Source organism: Arvicola amphibius, chromosome 18, assembly GCF_903992535.2.
Source record: "Arvicola amphibius chromosome 18, mArvAmp1.2, whole genome shotgun sequence".
NCBI classification, from domain to species: Eukaryota; Metazoa; Chordata; class Mammalia; order Rodentia; family Cricetidae; genus Arvicola; species Arvicola amphibius.
Window position 1 is genome coordinate 20,585,789 of NC_052064.1, and position 15,703 is coordinate 20,601,491.

At 43.9% G+C, this 15,703-nt stretch overlaps 1 protein-coding gene across 1 annotated transcript in view; it reads right to left on the reverse strand.

Annotated features, from left to right (window-relative positions):
- The window catches only part of Ptprm (protein tyrosine phosphatase receptor type M), a 670,047-nt gene that overhangs the window by 243,037 nt on the left and 411,307 nt on the right, over nucleotides 1–15,703 (reverse strand). Inside the window, exons 12-13 of the mRNA XM_038315433.1 lie at nucleotides 1,541–1,814; nucleotides 531–567 (exon numbers count right to left, since the gene is read on the reverse strand). Of these exons, the coding sequence (XP_038171361.1) occupies nucleotides 531–567; nucleotides 1,541–1,814 (311 nt within the window). The remainder of the gene's footprint in view (nucleotides 1–530; nucleotides 568–1,540; nucleotides 1,815–15,703) is intronic.

A 15,703-nucleotide genomic window follows, 5' to 3' on the forward strand; every position in this document is an offset into this window, starting at 1 on the left:
AGTCACGTCACTAAAAGTGGAAGGCACAGAAGGAGAAGCAGCCTGCGCCTGAAGCCCCCAGCCACTTGGGAGGGTCACCTGAGCCCAGGTGTCTGGATCTAGTCTGGGCATTGGGGTGATGACTCATCTAAAAGAGGGCTGTGTATGTATGTAGTATTTTATTCTTTTACATGTGAAGATTCATTGCATATATGTCTACCAGTTATTTATAGGCTTACGTTTAAAACATGAATACTGGCATCATAGAAAATAATTAATATTGTTAAAATAACTTTTATAAAGATAGCCACTGAAAACTGCTTGGGCTCTAGCAGTGTGATTGATTTTGAAACGTATCTCCATGAAGAAGTATCAGCTACCCTAGGATCCTAATGCCTACATACATGCATGTATGTACACACTTGATATACATACACACATAAACTTATTTCAGTGAAGTTCTTACTATATTTTCAGATGTTTTCAAACACAGCATAAAATCAATTTCAGGAACACACAAACAAGTAGACTATCTCAGAGTTTTAACCTACCTTTTGTGGCCACTCGGACACAGTCAATTTTGGTTTCCTGTATCAAATGAAGAGGGAGAAATTATTATCTAGATTGTATTTAGATCGAGGGGAACGTAGTTCTAGGGAGTTAACTCTAACAAGGAGAGAGCCCACTGTTTCCAGTGTGGCTTTTTCTCAGTGAGACACGCCCACGAGGCATGCCCAGATATACCTTCTGCTATCAGGATTGAGGCAGCAGACATTTCTGGGCCACAAAGAGAGAAGCAATGCTTTCGATCTCTGTCCTGGTGGCCCTGTCCCTGCTCCCTGTACAACTGTCACTGGGGAAGAATCTGGACCCTAGATGCTCCTGCCTCACACTGCAAACGTCAGTGGCCATGACACGTGGACCTAAGCCATGAAGCAGAGTGGGTGAGGCAGAAGCTAACAGCACTTCCTTTCATGTCAGCTGGGCGGTCTCCTCCACACCCTAGGTTTGTCTGAACAGAAAAAAACAGGCAATTACAGGATTGACTCAATAATAGCTTTTTGCTTTTTCTTTACTTCCATCCCATTTTTCTAGGGCTCTTTTCTCTCAGAGGAAAAGAAGACGTCTGATTTAGTCAGCTGCAAGGATGCACGCCATCTTGGGGCTGAGGCAATGGGCCAGAATATGCTTCAAAGACAGATGCTCTGGACCTCACAAAATTTTAAATGAGCTGAATGTATGTGTTGTAGCTACACCATCTCCAAGCAAACTAGTCAGCTAAGCAGAAAGACTAGCCAACTTTCGGTGAGGAGAGAAGTGTCAAACAGTGATTATCGTGTTGACAATACGCTTTCCTAAACCACCAGCAGAAACCACATACGCAGTTCTTTCCGTAAGTTTCTCTTGATAAAAATGATGGTTTAAAAATATAAAAACGTTTCCAACCGAAGCATATGAAACCATGGCTGAATTTTGTTTTCACTGTGGTCTCATTTAACCCCTGCTTACACGAACGCCATCAAGAAAAAGAGCCTAATCCACAGACATCTCCCACACTTACCCCATTGGCTCTACTAGCAGCTTGGTAATAAATTCTGTAGCTTTTATGGGGGAGGAGGGGGGTGTTCCAGTAGCCGTTGTACGTCCTGTTGTCACCAATGGTAAAGGGCTGTGCGGCTTGGAGACTGTCTGCGGGAAACTCGGCCGCGAAGTAGTACTCCGAGTTCAGGAGGGAGGCGTTCTGGAAGTGAATCGGCACTGGGTAGCACTTCAAGATCTCTGTTGTCTTCTTGGCCCTCCGAGGACGCTCCTCCTCCACAACTATTTGATAGACACTAGAAAAAGCAAAAGAGAAGCAGCCGTGATAGTTCATGGTCACTGAACTGATCCACTCTGTCTTCACTCACCAGGGATTTGGACACATTGGGGACAAAGAGCACAGTGGACCTGGTGGCTTGGACACAGTGGCTCTTGCTCAATGCTCTTCCTGAGCCATTCCTCATGCAAAAAAAAAAAACCACAGTGAATGAGCTAATGTGTGTGGGGGTGTGGGCATGCTTCTTGAGGCCAGAGAGCAACCTTGCTTGTCATCCCTCATGACTTTTCCACCTAGTGTTTCTGCCTCTCACTGGGACCTGTGACTGAATGGTTGTTTCTCCCCAGCACGGCTATTATAAGTGTGCATCACCACTGAGCGTTTTACAAGGTCGGTCGGCACTGGACGCAGGTCTTCCTGCATATGGAGCAAGAACTTTACAGACTTCACACAACCCTCTCCCCACTGCCAAAATCACACACTCATTGAGAGTAACAAAATTAAAAACTTTAAAAATTCACTGGACAGTCTCACTGTTTCTCACGTGGAACTGAAGATTCGTTTGCACTGAACTAATTCAGCTTAACCGGTAAACGAGATGACATTAACCGCAGGTTTGCAAAGGGAAAAGCAACATAGTATTTTCCTGAATTAGACTGTATGAAACACACGCGAAGTTTTAACAAGTCACAAAACACAAAGGTGATGTGATCAAAACTGGTGACGATCTTCCTTCCCATCTGTTCTCACACCCTGTACCCTTGGTGGAAAGAAAAGTCGATAGAAAAAGATGACAAGGGATCAGAACTCCCAAAGCTGAGGCTGCGCAATTAAAGTGATTTCTAAGAGAAGGGATAAGCAACACTGTCTGAAGCACGTGCAGAGCAGATGCGAATGAGAGTCTCTGACCCCTTGCACCAGGGCACCACCCTGAAAAGCCTCCAGACTTCAGGAGAACGGGAAGTCCTGGAAATAATGGAGTTTTGAAAAATTAAGGTATTTGCAGTCCCCAGAATGATGGACACATGAAGCAGTTTTATAGGGGAAAATATCTCTTCTTGAGAAAAATGAGAGAGAGAGGGACAAAGACAGAGAAGGAGGGAGGGGAAGAGAGAGGGGGGGAAGGGAGGGAGAGAGGGAGAGAGACAGGGAGAGAGAGACAGGGAGACAGGAAAGGAGGGAGGGAGGGAGGGAGGGAGGGAGGGAGGGAGGGAGGGAGAGCTTTCAGAAACCAAATCAAGATTAGATGAAAAACCTTCCAGGCAAAGAGACACATCTTTTTCTTATACTATTAGAAAGGCATGGTGATTCCTTCAAGTAATGAGCTAACCCATGAGGTATTCAGAACAACCCATCGTGACTGTGGGGGGAAACATGGGAAGGGTGCGCGTCACCCTAGTTTCCTGGGGGCAGCCTCTGCTGGTTTCGCCTGGTCTGCATGGCCTCCGAATCTGCAGTCCGCCAATCTGTCTACCTCTGGGAACACAACCACTTAACACATTCTGTTACAGTCATAAAACACGTGCTGCCATCAGCCCGCCATTCTGTCTAACTAAAAATCAATTATTTTAGGGCATCCGCGTGATGCTGCAGAGTCTGGTAGTCTCCAGGTTACAGCGTGATGATGAACCAGATTCCTACCAGTGATGTAAAATAGATAAAAGGAGAAGGGGTGGGAGTCAACTCTTGCACACATAAAAGGCTTTCCACTGGGTCTTCTTTGGCACAAGGCACTACCAATTCTAAAAGATTGCCTGAATGATACCAGCAATATTAAATGAAGTAGTTATCAGGCCTCATGTCAAAACCAGGACACAGAGTGGCAAGCTGGAAGGCCAACCTGTATTTTTCTCTTTCTCCTTGACTTTTTTTGTCTATAAACATTTGCACACACCGATTTAAAACCTTATGTGACGTTGACTTATCGACACTTCTTTTGTTGAGAGGGTTGTCCTGCTAATGACACATATAGCCAAGAGAATATGGCCGAAGGAATACCGTATGTGCACTTCCCATTTCCCTTGGGAAGTCAACTGCCAGGTAGTAGGGTCAAGGAACTTGAGTCTGGTGCTGACAGGACACATACAGGTGTTCTAGCCAACAGGAAATGTCATGGGGCACACTGTGTGAGACACCTCAAAGAGCCACATAGTTGGGCCTTCAGAAATGTGGGGTCCTGACAGACTCCGAGAAGGAGCTTCCCAGCCCACTCTTTGAAGACTCAACAGCACAGCACAATGCAATTGCTTACAGCTTCTAAATCTTTCAGTGATCTGATCCGTATCAAATGGAGTGGGCATATCTGTTTGCTATGGTTTGCTTTCAGGGGCTTAGCTTCCTTCGCCCAGCTGTAATCCCCACACATTATTACTCTTTATTCTCAAAAGAGAGAGATGTCTTAGGGTTTCTGTTGCTGCGACAAAACACCATGACCAAAAAGCAAGTTGGCGAGTACAGGGTTTGTTTGGCTTACACTTCAGCATTGCTGTTCATCACTGAAGGAAGTCACAACAGGAACTCAAATAGGGCAGGATCCTGGCCGCAGGAGCTGATACAGAGGCATGGTGGGTGTGTGGGGGTGCTTTTGTGTGTGTGTGTGTGTGTGTGTGTGTTCTACGTACTGGCTTGCTTCCCATGGCTTGCTCAGTCCATCTTCTTATAGAACCCAGGACCAGCAGCCCAGGTATGGCACCACCCACCGTGGTCTGGACTCTCCCCTATTGATCATTAAATGAGAAAACGCCTTGCAGCTAGCTGGATCTCATTAAAAAATATCCCCAACTGAGGTTCCTTCCTCTGATGACTCTAGCTTGGGTCAAGCTGACGCACAAAATCAGTCAGTACAGGAAAAATGGACAGTAACATTTTTTAATACTCAAATGTTATCTTTCTTCTATTTTCTTACTAGTCGACTTGGTAAATGAGATTTTATTTTAACTGTGTATACAGGGAAAAGCATAACCCACTCAGGGTCTGGTAATGAACGATAGTTTCAGGAGATCACTGATAGTTTTAGGAGACAAACATACATACATACATACATACATACATACTTACATATTTCAGATAAGTCGGCCACATGCATTACTGAACTGCCCATCAGGCAACACAGTAGCCAAGGTGAAGGGTCAAGGTCACAGTGAAGTTCCTAATGTGGCAGACAGCCGTTGTGGAGCAGAGTTAACCCACTGTGCTCTTTGATAAACAGCACCGAGAAAGTCTCACCTTTCCCTTGAACTGCTTGAGGACTGAGAAAGTTAACTTGGTTAGACCTAATTTTACCACTCCTAGTATCTGAGACTTTAACTTGAGGGATTCTCATGCCTTTCTATGAGAACAGAAGGGTAAGTGGATTTCTGATGGTTATTGCATACATCTAAAAAAATTTTATCAACACACAACAACTGCTTTCATAAAATGGGGAAGCCATAATGACGACTCGCTCCACAAAGGGTCTCCCCACTCAACAGAATGGATTCTAGCACCACCTTCCTTTAGAGTCAGTTTTTCCGGTTCATTTGTCACACGACACGGTAGCCAAGGTCTCCATTTAAGAGCCACCTTCTGGAAGCATTCTATACAAGCTGAAGCAGAACCACAAAGACACAGGTGAAGAAAAAGTTGGTGCCATCAGGTCACGTGATGTCTGATCGACGGCCTGCAGCCCAAGCTTTCTTGTCTTATTGATATAGCAGGCTCAGAGGCCACATGCTAGTCTACCCAAATCGTAGTCATATAGCAAGGTGACTCTGCAGCTGGCTCTCATCATCAGCCAGGGGCCAAGGGGTGCTTGCTGTCATTGCTCACTCGTCCTACTGAAGGGGCCCATGTGAACCAGCAGCCTAATGCAGGGATTTTCCCTTGTTCCTACAGACATGTGATGGAGGATGGTCATCTGTCTATGTGTTATTTTCATTGGTTAATAAAGAAACTGCCTTGGCCCTTTAATAGGACAGAAAATTAGGTAGGCGGAGTAGACAGAACAGAATTCTGGGAGAGAAAAGGCAGACGCTTCAGGCAGTCGCCATAGGCAGTCGCCATGCTTCTCCTCTCCAAGACAGACACAGGTTAAGTTCTCTCCTGGTAAGCTACCACCTCGTGGTGCTACACAGATTACTAAATATGGGTTAAAGCAAGATGTGAGAATTAACCAATAAGAGGCTGAAACTAATGGACCAGGCAGTGTTTAAAAGAATACAGTTTCCATGTAATTATTTTGGGTGTAAAGCTAGCCGAATGGCAGGACTCAGCCCCGCTGCTCCATCTACAGACATGGTCACTATACCAGCTGGCTTCTACTTTCGAAAATACAGTACCTTGAGGAAGGTACAGGGATCCATTTTCTTTTATCACATCAAGGGATTTATCAGTGGTATTGCTATTTTTTTTTTTAAACTTCGGTCCTCTCCTGCATCTGGATCTTACCACAAATGCCCTGCAGGGAGGCACTCTCCCGGACTTTGTCCCGACTTCAATACCAGGCTGCTGCCTCCCCATCTCTCTCACATGAAATCCCTTCTTATAAGTATTATTTATCTTTTGGGCATCTGTGCCACAGAGCATGTGTGGAGGGCAGCAGGGCACTTGTGAGGGCCGGTTCTACCATGTGGCATCAAACTCAGGCCATTACGTTTGGCAATAAGTATGGAGGATGTTTCCCATCTGAGTATTCCGCAGAATTTCCCCTTTTATTGAGACAGGGTCTTGTGTGTCTCAGGTTGGCCTCAAATTCTCTATGAGGATGAGGTTGAACTATAAAGCTATTATATGATGGTGATGATGAGTGTGTGTGCAAACACACTGGCTATGGAGTGTGTGCATGTGTGTGGGTCTAAGAACAATTCCACGTAGTCAATTCTCCCACTTTCATATGGACTCTAGGCATCTAATTTGGTTTCCAGGCTTGCATGGTAAGCGCCTTTACCCACTGAGCCATCTCGGGGGTTCCTTTTGATTCTGCAAAGCCTACTTGTGAAAAGCAAGCACAATGCTTCTGACTTTGCATGTCTCTAAAACCTGATCCCGACTTCGCCTGACATAGCCTGTTTGTCTGTACTCTTTCCTTAGCCTGGGTCAGGTCTGACACTTGGATATTGTTCTGCCTAACATGCAGGTCGGAAGTGTGTCTCATAAAAGAGGATCTCCATCACCTCTTCCCGGGGCTTATGACTAGTCTGCTGTTTTTATCTGCTCTGACTCAGTTCCAGATTCAGAAAAATATGTTTCAGTGAAGAGTCTGAGTCAGTGGTGCCTGCAGATCATTGCCTTCAAGTCTTAGAAGATCCTGGGTGAAGATGGCCACTACTTATGTCAACTTTGTTTGGTTTTAGAAGTGCATATTTTTGAAAGCATAATATAAACCAGAAGTGATTTCTAGGTTATGTGTGACAGTCAGATCACAGATATCTGAAGATATACTATACCCCAGAAGTGATTCCTAGTGAGTAGAGTACACATTATTTGTGACCGATAGTTGGATAGCTGATATTTGAAGGCCTTCTCTGCTTTACTTAACTTTGCTATTAATCCTATTTTTATTCATTTCTTGAATACCTAAAAGTGAAGAGAATAAGATATAACCAAGAGAAGAAAAGCTGTGCGCACAGCCGGGATTGGCTAGTTCTTGGCTAACCCACAACAGAAGAGTCCAGGGCACTCAGCTCTGCAGCTGCCTCCTGGGCCATCGCTCATGCTTCTTACTTCCCACCAGTGCCCTTTCCTACGTCATCAGTGCATGCGCTGTGTGGGTGCGGTCACTCGCTTACGAATCCAACAACTACTGTTCAAGTGCCTCCTGTGGGCTAGCACTGCCCTACATTAACTCAGACAATCCAATTTATTATTTTCTCGCGAAGCATTCCTTAATGGAAGCAAGTTTCTTTTGTGTGGTGCACGCCTACATCAGCATGAATGAATGATAATGCCTTTTTATTTTCAGACGACAATTTAAAGGAGGTTAGATGAACATCTGACAATTAGCCAGCAATTTAATGGGCCTCCCTTTTAGTCAGCTGGCTAACTGACATCACACACCCTTCTCCACATATATCACGCTCTAAATGGCTACCATCTACTCATCTCTAAAAATATTAAAGAAAGAATTCAGTTGACTGGAGCAATTTCAAACCCCAAATGCCTTTTCATCCTTGGTCCACAAGACACATTAGGTTTTCAAGCAGCCAGGCTTCAAATCTATTTGCTCTTTAATAATTTAAGCACTCATAGGTCAAACAGCTCTTTTCTATTCCCCTTTTATCAAAGTCCGTGTGCTAATGAAAAACAGCCAAGTCCTCTTGGCCGTGAAACTGCCACATGCTACAGCCCCCTGATGGGAATTAACATGTGATTAGTCCCCAGGTCAATGGTACCTTTGGCCACACTGTTATGTTTTCTATTTGTATGAATATCATCAAGTTACTTATGAATTTCATAAAAAAAATCTTCCTATCCTTAATCATAATCTTGAATCTAGCGTTGAAAATCTCAATGTTCAAATGGGTTGTCTGAAAAAGATTAAAGACAGCAAATTCTCAAGGCCGGAAAGCCGATCAGAAGTTTCCAGGCTCAGCATGCTGAATTAAAATTGTATTATTCTTTTAATGTATTACTCAGCTTCCTTTTGTTTATTAAAGTCACACCATCCCTAGCCCTACGCATTCTGGAACTCAAAGTAACGAAAAAGCCTCCGACAGTATTTGCAATATTAACATGTAAGCCACAGTGAAAAGGAACCTGCCGAGATGTGACATCACCAGCTCAGAACTTACCAATGGAAAGAGACTTAATTTAAAATTTAATTTATGCCAGGCTTTTCTGTAAGAAAACTCTAAGGCCTTCACAGGGAGAAGAATCTGCATTTAGATAGAATATCACATGAAACAGAGCCCAGGAAAGAACACCCGAACATCTTTCGTCTGCTTCCTTAAGCTTGAGGGTTCAAATGCGATGCACTGTTTTCAGTGGTCCCCTAAACTCTGAGGCCTTTCAGAGGAAGCTTGCCATAGCTGGACTTCAAATTTTGACCCAACTCATTCCACAATTAAACACTTGGCTGTGAAGTCTGCGTTTCTTATTCGTTGATTCTATTTCTTGTAGCGTGAAACATTAAGAGGCTCTCTGACGTGACATGTTAGGGGGTGACCTGATGTGACACTTTAGGGGTGACCCAACTGTTCAACAGAAGGAGGGATCTGGACGACAGGAGTCAGAGAGAAGTCATGGCCCTTTCAATGTGGCCTTGGCCAGTTACTTAAAAAAGACACTTCTGATTCTTTTCAGAGACTTATTGATACCATTCTTGGGATGTCTAATAGTGATTCTGCCTTCATTTGCAGTTTAGGGCATAAATCCCATATTCTCTATGAGTATAAAAAGGGAGGGGCTGGGGCAATGGCCCAATGGTTAAGAGCTCATGATGCTCTTGCAGAGAACCCGAGTTCAGTTCCCAGCACCCACAGGGCTGCTTTTTATCCATCTCTAATTCCAGTTCCAACGGACCCAACACCCTTGTTTGATTTCTGTGGGCATTCACATTCACAAACACACACACACACCACCACCACCACCACCACCAACAATAACTTTTTTTAAAGGAGCGATTATATCAATGGCTTTCTGAAGTCTAGTTTTTCATTATCAATAAAACAAGCACATATGCATAATAAGTAAATAATGTATGATTCAGGTTGCCTGCAACATCAAAAACATACATTCATCCCATATTTTTGTTCAGATATAACTTTCTCCTAAATTTAATAATGAACAAAATGCTCCCAACACTCTGGTAAGATGGAGTGTTTTAAAAGTGTTTCGCTAGTTGAAATGAGGGACTGAAATCATAATGGAAGCTGCTGTCACCATGACTAGGATTCCTTGGTTCTTCTTCAAGCAGAATGGGCAATAAGAATGATAAATATATAAATGATAACTATATAAATGATAGTTTTATATAGACAGTGGACAATGAGAAGCACACAAGGCCCTAGGGGTTCCATAATCTCTGTTAGCAATGCTAATTTCTCTTTGTCCTGCTGGGATCTTAAGGCTGGCCCCAGTTTGCTGTGGGGGATTTTCAGGCCTCCACATGCACATTTTATGATCTCCCAGCCATAACTCATGACGAGGGGTTTCCCTGGCATTAGTAAGTCACCAATGCTCCGTGTGTGCCCTCGCACGCTCATACGCAGTTGCTCACACAGCAGTCCAACGCCCCACTGCGCTGAGGGTCTGTGATAAGATCTGCTCTAATAAAATATTAATTACAGCTAAAAGGTTGGATGCAAAGTATGAACTCAATTACAGACTCATATTGTGAACAAAGGGCAGGGTAAATAAATCCTGTAGTCATGTAAGTTTCAGATAAAGATATTGATAAAAAGCCACCAGCACATCCGACTCAGGCTGTGAAGCTCTGTAAAGGCCACCTGGTACTAATAATCTTCACACTGGGTCCTATGTTCTGAGTAAATGAGCCCTAGAAGGGACAACTGGAGTGACTTCTGTGCTTCTAACAACACAGTCGTCTTCCTTCACGTTTCCTCCTTTAGCTAAGCTTATCTAACTCAATCACGATGACTCCATAAGAAGCCATGATGATAAAAATGAAAATTCAAGGTCAGTTGCCATGGTGAACATAACTCAACACCTCCAGTGACTTTTACAGGGACAGAAACAATACAACGGAAGACATACCAAGAGAAGCTGAGAGTGTCCTTAAGCTGAAAGTATTTTAAAACGTTTTGAATTCTGCAGCATCTTAGACTTCAGGGGTGCTCAACCAATAGTCTAAACACTTAGCTCTAAATTTCCTCAAATTTGAAATCTGCAACCTTCCTGGTCCTAAAAGTTTCAAAGAAAAGACAGTCACTCAGAACCTTCGTTCCTGTATGTTATATCATACTCATTCTAGATTCTTTCCACCCTGCAAAGCTTTACTGTTTGATATCAGATGAGCTATAGTTAGATGTGACCACCAGGGCAGGAGATGCACCGAGGGGGTGTCCCTGAGAAAAGACTGAAGCCGCTAACCACAGGAAACCAATTCCAGCGTCGACACTACATCACTGACATGGAGTTCCTTTCAAGCCTGGACATTTCATTATTCCTAAAACAAAACCTGACACACGGTGATGTCAGTGAATGCGATGGAAGCTCTAGCTCACACCATCTTTTCTTTCCATTAGTATTAGCTGATAACACTCAAAGGGCTATTTATACTTGTCTCCAAAATTCTGAGAAAAGTCGAATTAACAGAACATAAATGGACATGATGGCACACAGCTCTAATTCTAGCTACTCAAGAGACTGAGGTAGGAGGATCTCGTGAACACAGGATTTAGAGGATAGCCTCGGAAACATAGTCAGACACTGCCTCAACAAACTGACAACCAAGCCATCCACCCATCCATCCACCCATCCATCCACCCATCCACCCACCCACCCATCCACCCACCCACCCATCCATCCATCCATCCATCCATCCATCCATCCATCCATCCACCCACCCAGCCACCCACCCAGCCACCCAGCCAGCCAGATAGCTAGCCAGCAGTAAAGACAGAATCCAAAGCCTTGGGTAGCAAATACTTTCTCCATTCATGCCAGTCACTCGTGAGTCGCCTGTGTCAGTTGGGCAGATGGACAGTGGTGGCTGGGCCCTACTCTACGCTTGTTCTAAGAGACCTACTCTCACATGGGGGAGCCCTCAGAGTGACCACTGTTTCCCCCACTCAGTTCTGATCAGTGCCCGCTGGAGGCATAACTATGCTAGAGGGCATGAAGCCCAGATACAAGCTACTCAAGCTGCCCAAGCTGAAGAACACAGAGAGAGGTCTTAGGGAAAGGTGAGAGAAAGAGCCTGCCATCAGGCCTGCGCTCTGGGCTGGCTTCCATCTTCTCTCTGAAGCACTGCAGGCAAACTGGGAGTCACTCCTGCCTGCATAATAACTACCAGGCTCTATAATTTCTCATAATTTAGCATACGGTTCAATATCCATTCAAACAGTAAAGGCCAACTCACAACGCTGTGTGTCTTGGTGACCCGTGGTGTGAGGGAGGCCCTGGCAAAGAGACAGGGGCTTGGATCTAACACGCAGACCCCCATGTGGAAGATTATGTAGAAAGAAAAGGAATTCTGAAAAGGGAAATGGTTGTGGCATATTTTTATGTATAAAGGCATGATTAAATAAGAGAGGGAGGCAAAGGTAATTTAAATGTCACTGTATAAATGTCATTGTATAAATAATGGTGCAACTCATCTGTATTATTATGACTGTTAATTATTATTGTTATTAATTATTGTTATTATTGATTATTGTTATTATTATCTCTCCCTGTGATTTTAAAGCTTATTACAAAGGATTCTTGGTGAACAAACTGTTTCCAAAATGAATTTTCAGAAAGGTGACTGACATGATCATCCAAAATGCATCAGGGACCTTTGATCCCTGGCAGCACACAGGAATCCATAGTGTCCTCTTTAATATAAGTAAACTACCCCCCCCCCCCAAAAAAAGCACAGAGGGAGGTGGTGGACAGTGAGGGACTTATCTGTTTCCAATCACACACTGAGGATTTGGCTATCATGAATGTTGTTCAAACAAGAGATTCTGGCATCAGGAAAGAGGTTTAAGGAGAGAATGACTTTTTGATCTTTGTGAGTGTCTGCACCCCGATGAGCAGACTGGAAGGCATCTCAGCCAGAGACAGAGCCTTGGTACGGGGTTTAAACTATGACTCAGTCTGACCTCCAGCGCCAAAGTTCATGGCAGTGACATGAACGCACTCATCTCTCCAAGCCACAGGGGATCTATCTTCTAGAGGACACTGACTTGGTAAGTATCTCACGGGCGGCCGGAATGCGTGCGGAGGAGAACGTGGCCACAGATGAGTCTGACTGCAGACCCTGCTGACTCAGTTAAGACCGCACAATCGGAGACGCACACCTATATGAGTCAATCATAAGAACTAAATCACATTTTCAAGTTGCTATCAAACTGGCTCCTCATACCTGGAGTTTAAATCAAGTCTGATGGAAAGACAAAACTCCAGAATGTGGGGAATGAATTTGAACATAAATAGAAAGAGGTGTCCCAATGGAATGGGATTTACGGAAGCTGGGAAGTGACTCACTGTGGCAAAGAGCAAGAAGAAATACCACCTACTCCTGAGTCACTCTTCCCAGGTGCGCCTCAGCGTGGAGCTGACTGTCCTGCAGAGGTCAGCAAGCAGTTTCCTTTGCTTCGGAGCTGAGTTTAAGTGACAGAGGAGATGATTGCCATATCTACGTAGTGGCTGCGGAAGAGCCAGGAGAGGCGACTGCCTTTGCCGGAGAGCTGTTTGTACAGATGGAGTCAGGAGAATTGTTTCCTTATGAGATCAAGTCCCAAACATCAAATATTAAGGTGCACCGTAGGACTGAGAACTGCAGAAATTCTATTTATAATTTTGCCGATGGATACAACTGTCAGATGCTCAACGTTTGTGTAAAATTCTATTTTTCATCATTTCAGGTTCGAGTAAAAAGAGACAGGGGAAAGGCCAGAGGACTAGGGCCAGTCTACATGGCCTGGATCATTGGTCTGTAGAAGCAAAGCAAGCGCAAACGCCATGTAGCATTTGGTATGGACAGACTACTATGGACAGGTTGGAAGCATGTTAAAACACACTAGTTCACTCAACCCTCAGAAGAACCCATGATGTTGATACTCTTATGTGCACCAAAAAGACAGTATTGATGGACTGAAAGGGTCTTTCAGAGTCGTGGAGAGACAAACAGAATGGCTATTCCTGCCATAAAACTGCTTTAAAAATACCCTGTTTATACTTCTCAATTTCCATGTTCTCAACCGTCATCTGTATGTCAACACCACCATTCCGAACAGAGGAAGCATCTTCAAGAGAGATGCCTGCCTATCTATTTCTTTCACTGATACTTGCCACGTGCTCGAGTCTCTGCTCTGAGGTGACCTGGGCTCACAGGCATGCTTGTGCTGACTCTCCTTAGCAGACACCAATGTCTGCTGACTAGCTGGCGGCATGCAGAAGAAGTCAGAGAAACAGTTTGCACAGAGTGCCAACGCCAAACCAGTTTCAGGAAGTGGGACATGTTTTCTGAAAATAGATACAATTCCTTCACTGCCTGCTTGCAATTAGGGCTGGAGGGATGGCTCAGCGGTGAAGAGAACCGCCTGCTCTTTCGAAGGTCCTGAGTTTGATTCCTGGGACCCACATGGTGGCTCACAACCATCTGTAATGAGATCTGGTGCTCTCTTGAGGAAGAGACCTGATCAGTCATTCTCACCAGCTTAGTCCATGAAACCCAATATAGACAAGTTCATATGAACCACCATATAAGAGCTGCCCATGCATGCTTTAGCATTGCCAGGGCATAACTTTTATTCATTCATTCATTTATTCTCCTTTCCCTTAACATGAATACATGCATGTGTACACGCACGTGCACACAAGTATGCACACACATATATGCACACACACACACAGCAGAAAGCATTCTCGATAGCACAAGGAAACTAACAGTTTACATACAACTCATCCCTTTGTTTAGTTGCTTCCTTTCTGCCAAATCCCAAGGATTTCCTCTATGGGATCATGTCTCTACAGAATGAGTGATGGAGAGAAAGCAGAAACGAGACGCTAACCAAGTAAAAGAAAATTAAGCCCTTCCCTGTCCTGTTGAGGGAAAAACCGAATCCATACTTAGATATTTAAATTCTATCCCTGGCGCTAGTTTACTGGCTGGAATGATGGGATTGTTGTTCTTCTTATCCATCTCTGGATTTAAATAATTTTATGTGACAGAGCTGATGTGTTGGTCAATAAAAAGACAACAGTCATTTACATGGAGAGCTATGTGCAATTTCAGGAATCTGTCTTAAACAAGCCGAGAGTTGACAGTGGAATCAATACCACGAACTCACCCAGGGAAGTGCATAAGCGAAGGAGAAATGAGTTCTAACACCCATGAATGGAGCAAAGAAAAATCAAATCAATGGCAGGAATGCGTTTAGGAGCTCACACGATGATGGTGCTTTTGAACACAATACTGTTGAAACCAGGAAAGCAAACAGATGTTTACCCCTTTCCTGTCCTCATTCCAGCTTTTGTTTTATCATTTGGGAGGCGAGTTTTGTATGGCAGTTTGATGATTTCATGTGCATTTTGCAAATTTCCAGATGTGCTCAGTGTTTTAATCTACACAATGGCGTTATGGTGTAGGTCCATATGATTTCTCAATCAGAGTTCTTAGTTCTCTAAACATTAAAGGAAATTGAGAGCTTAACAAACCCTATTCATTTTGAGGGAACTGTAGAAACTGTCTCCCAGTGCAGTCTTTGTAGATATATAAATCTTCAATCTTTTCAATGGATAATCAGTCCACTGTGCTGTTCTGTACAGTGAGTCTCCTGAAGGGGACATTTGCTGTTAGAAAAGAATGAAGACTAAAGCCTTGCCAGGTGAGGCTGTGATCATTTCCCCTTCCACATGTGTGCCAAGACAATCTGCTCCTTTGAGGACCGCATCCTTCCAGTTAACTTGGAGAGAAGATTTGGGTTTCCACAGCGGTCAGGGCACTTTTGATCTTGATAGTTTTGTGACCACTGTGGAAACTCATATCTTCTTGTATTTAAGAGAGATGGGTTTTTATGAAGTTAACATAAGGTCTATGGTATAAACTTTGCATTGAACTCTCATAAGTATTCAATTGTGTGTGTGTGTGTGTGTGTGTGTGTGTGTTCACAAACATGAGTAGAAAGCTTGGTAACCACTGACTCTCTGATTGCGATAATTTTCAGAATACACAGACCTGTGCTCAGTATTGCTGAGTCTGAAAACATTATTAGTTTGGTCAGAAAGTAGGTGATGCTCCCGAGGCTGTGGTCAGAGCAT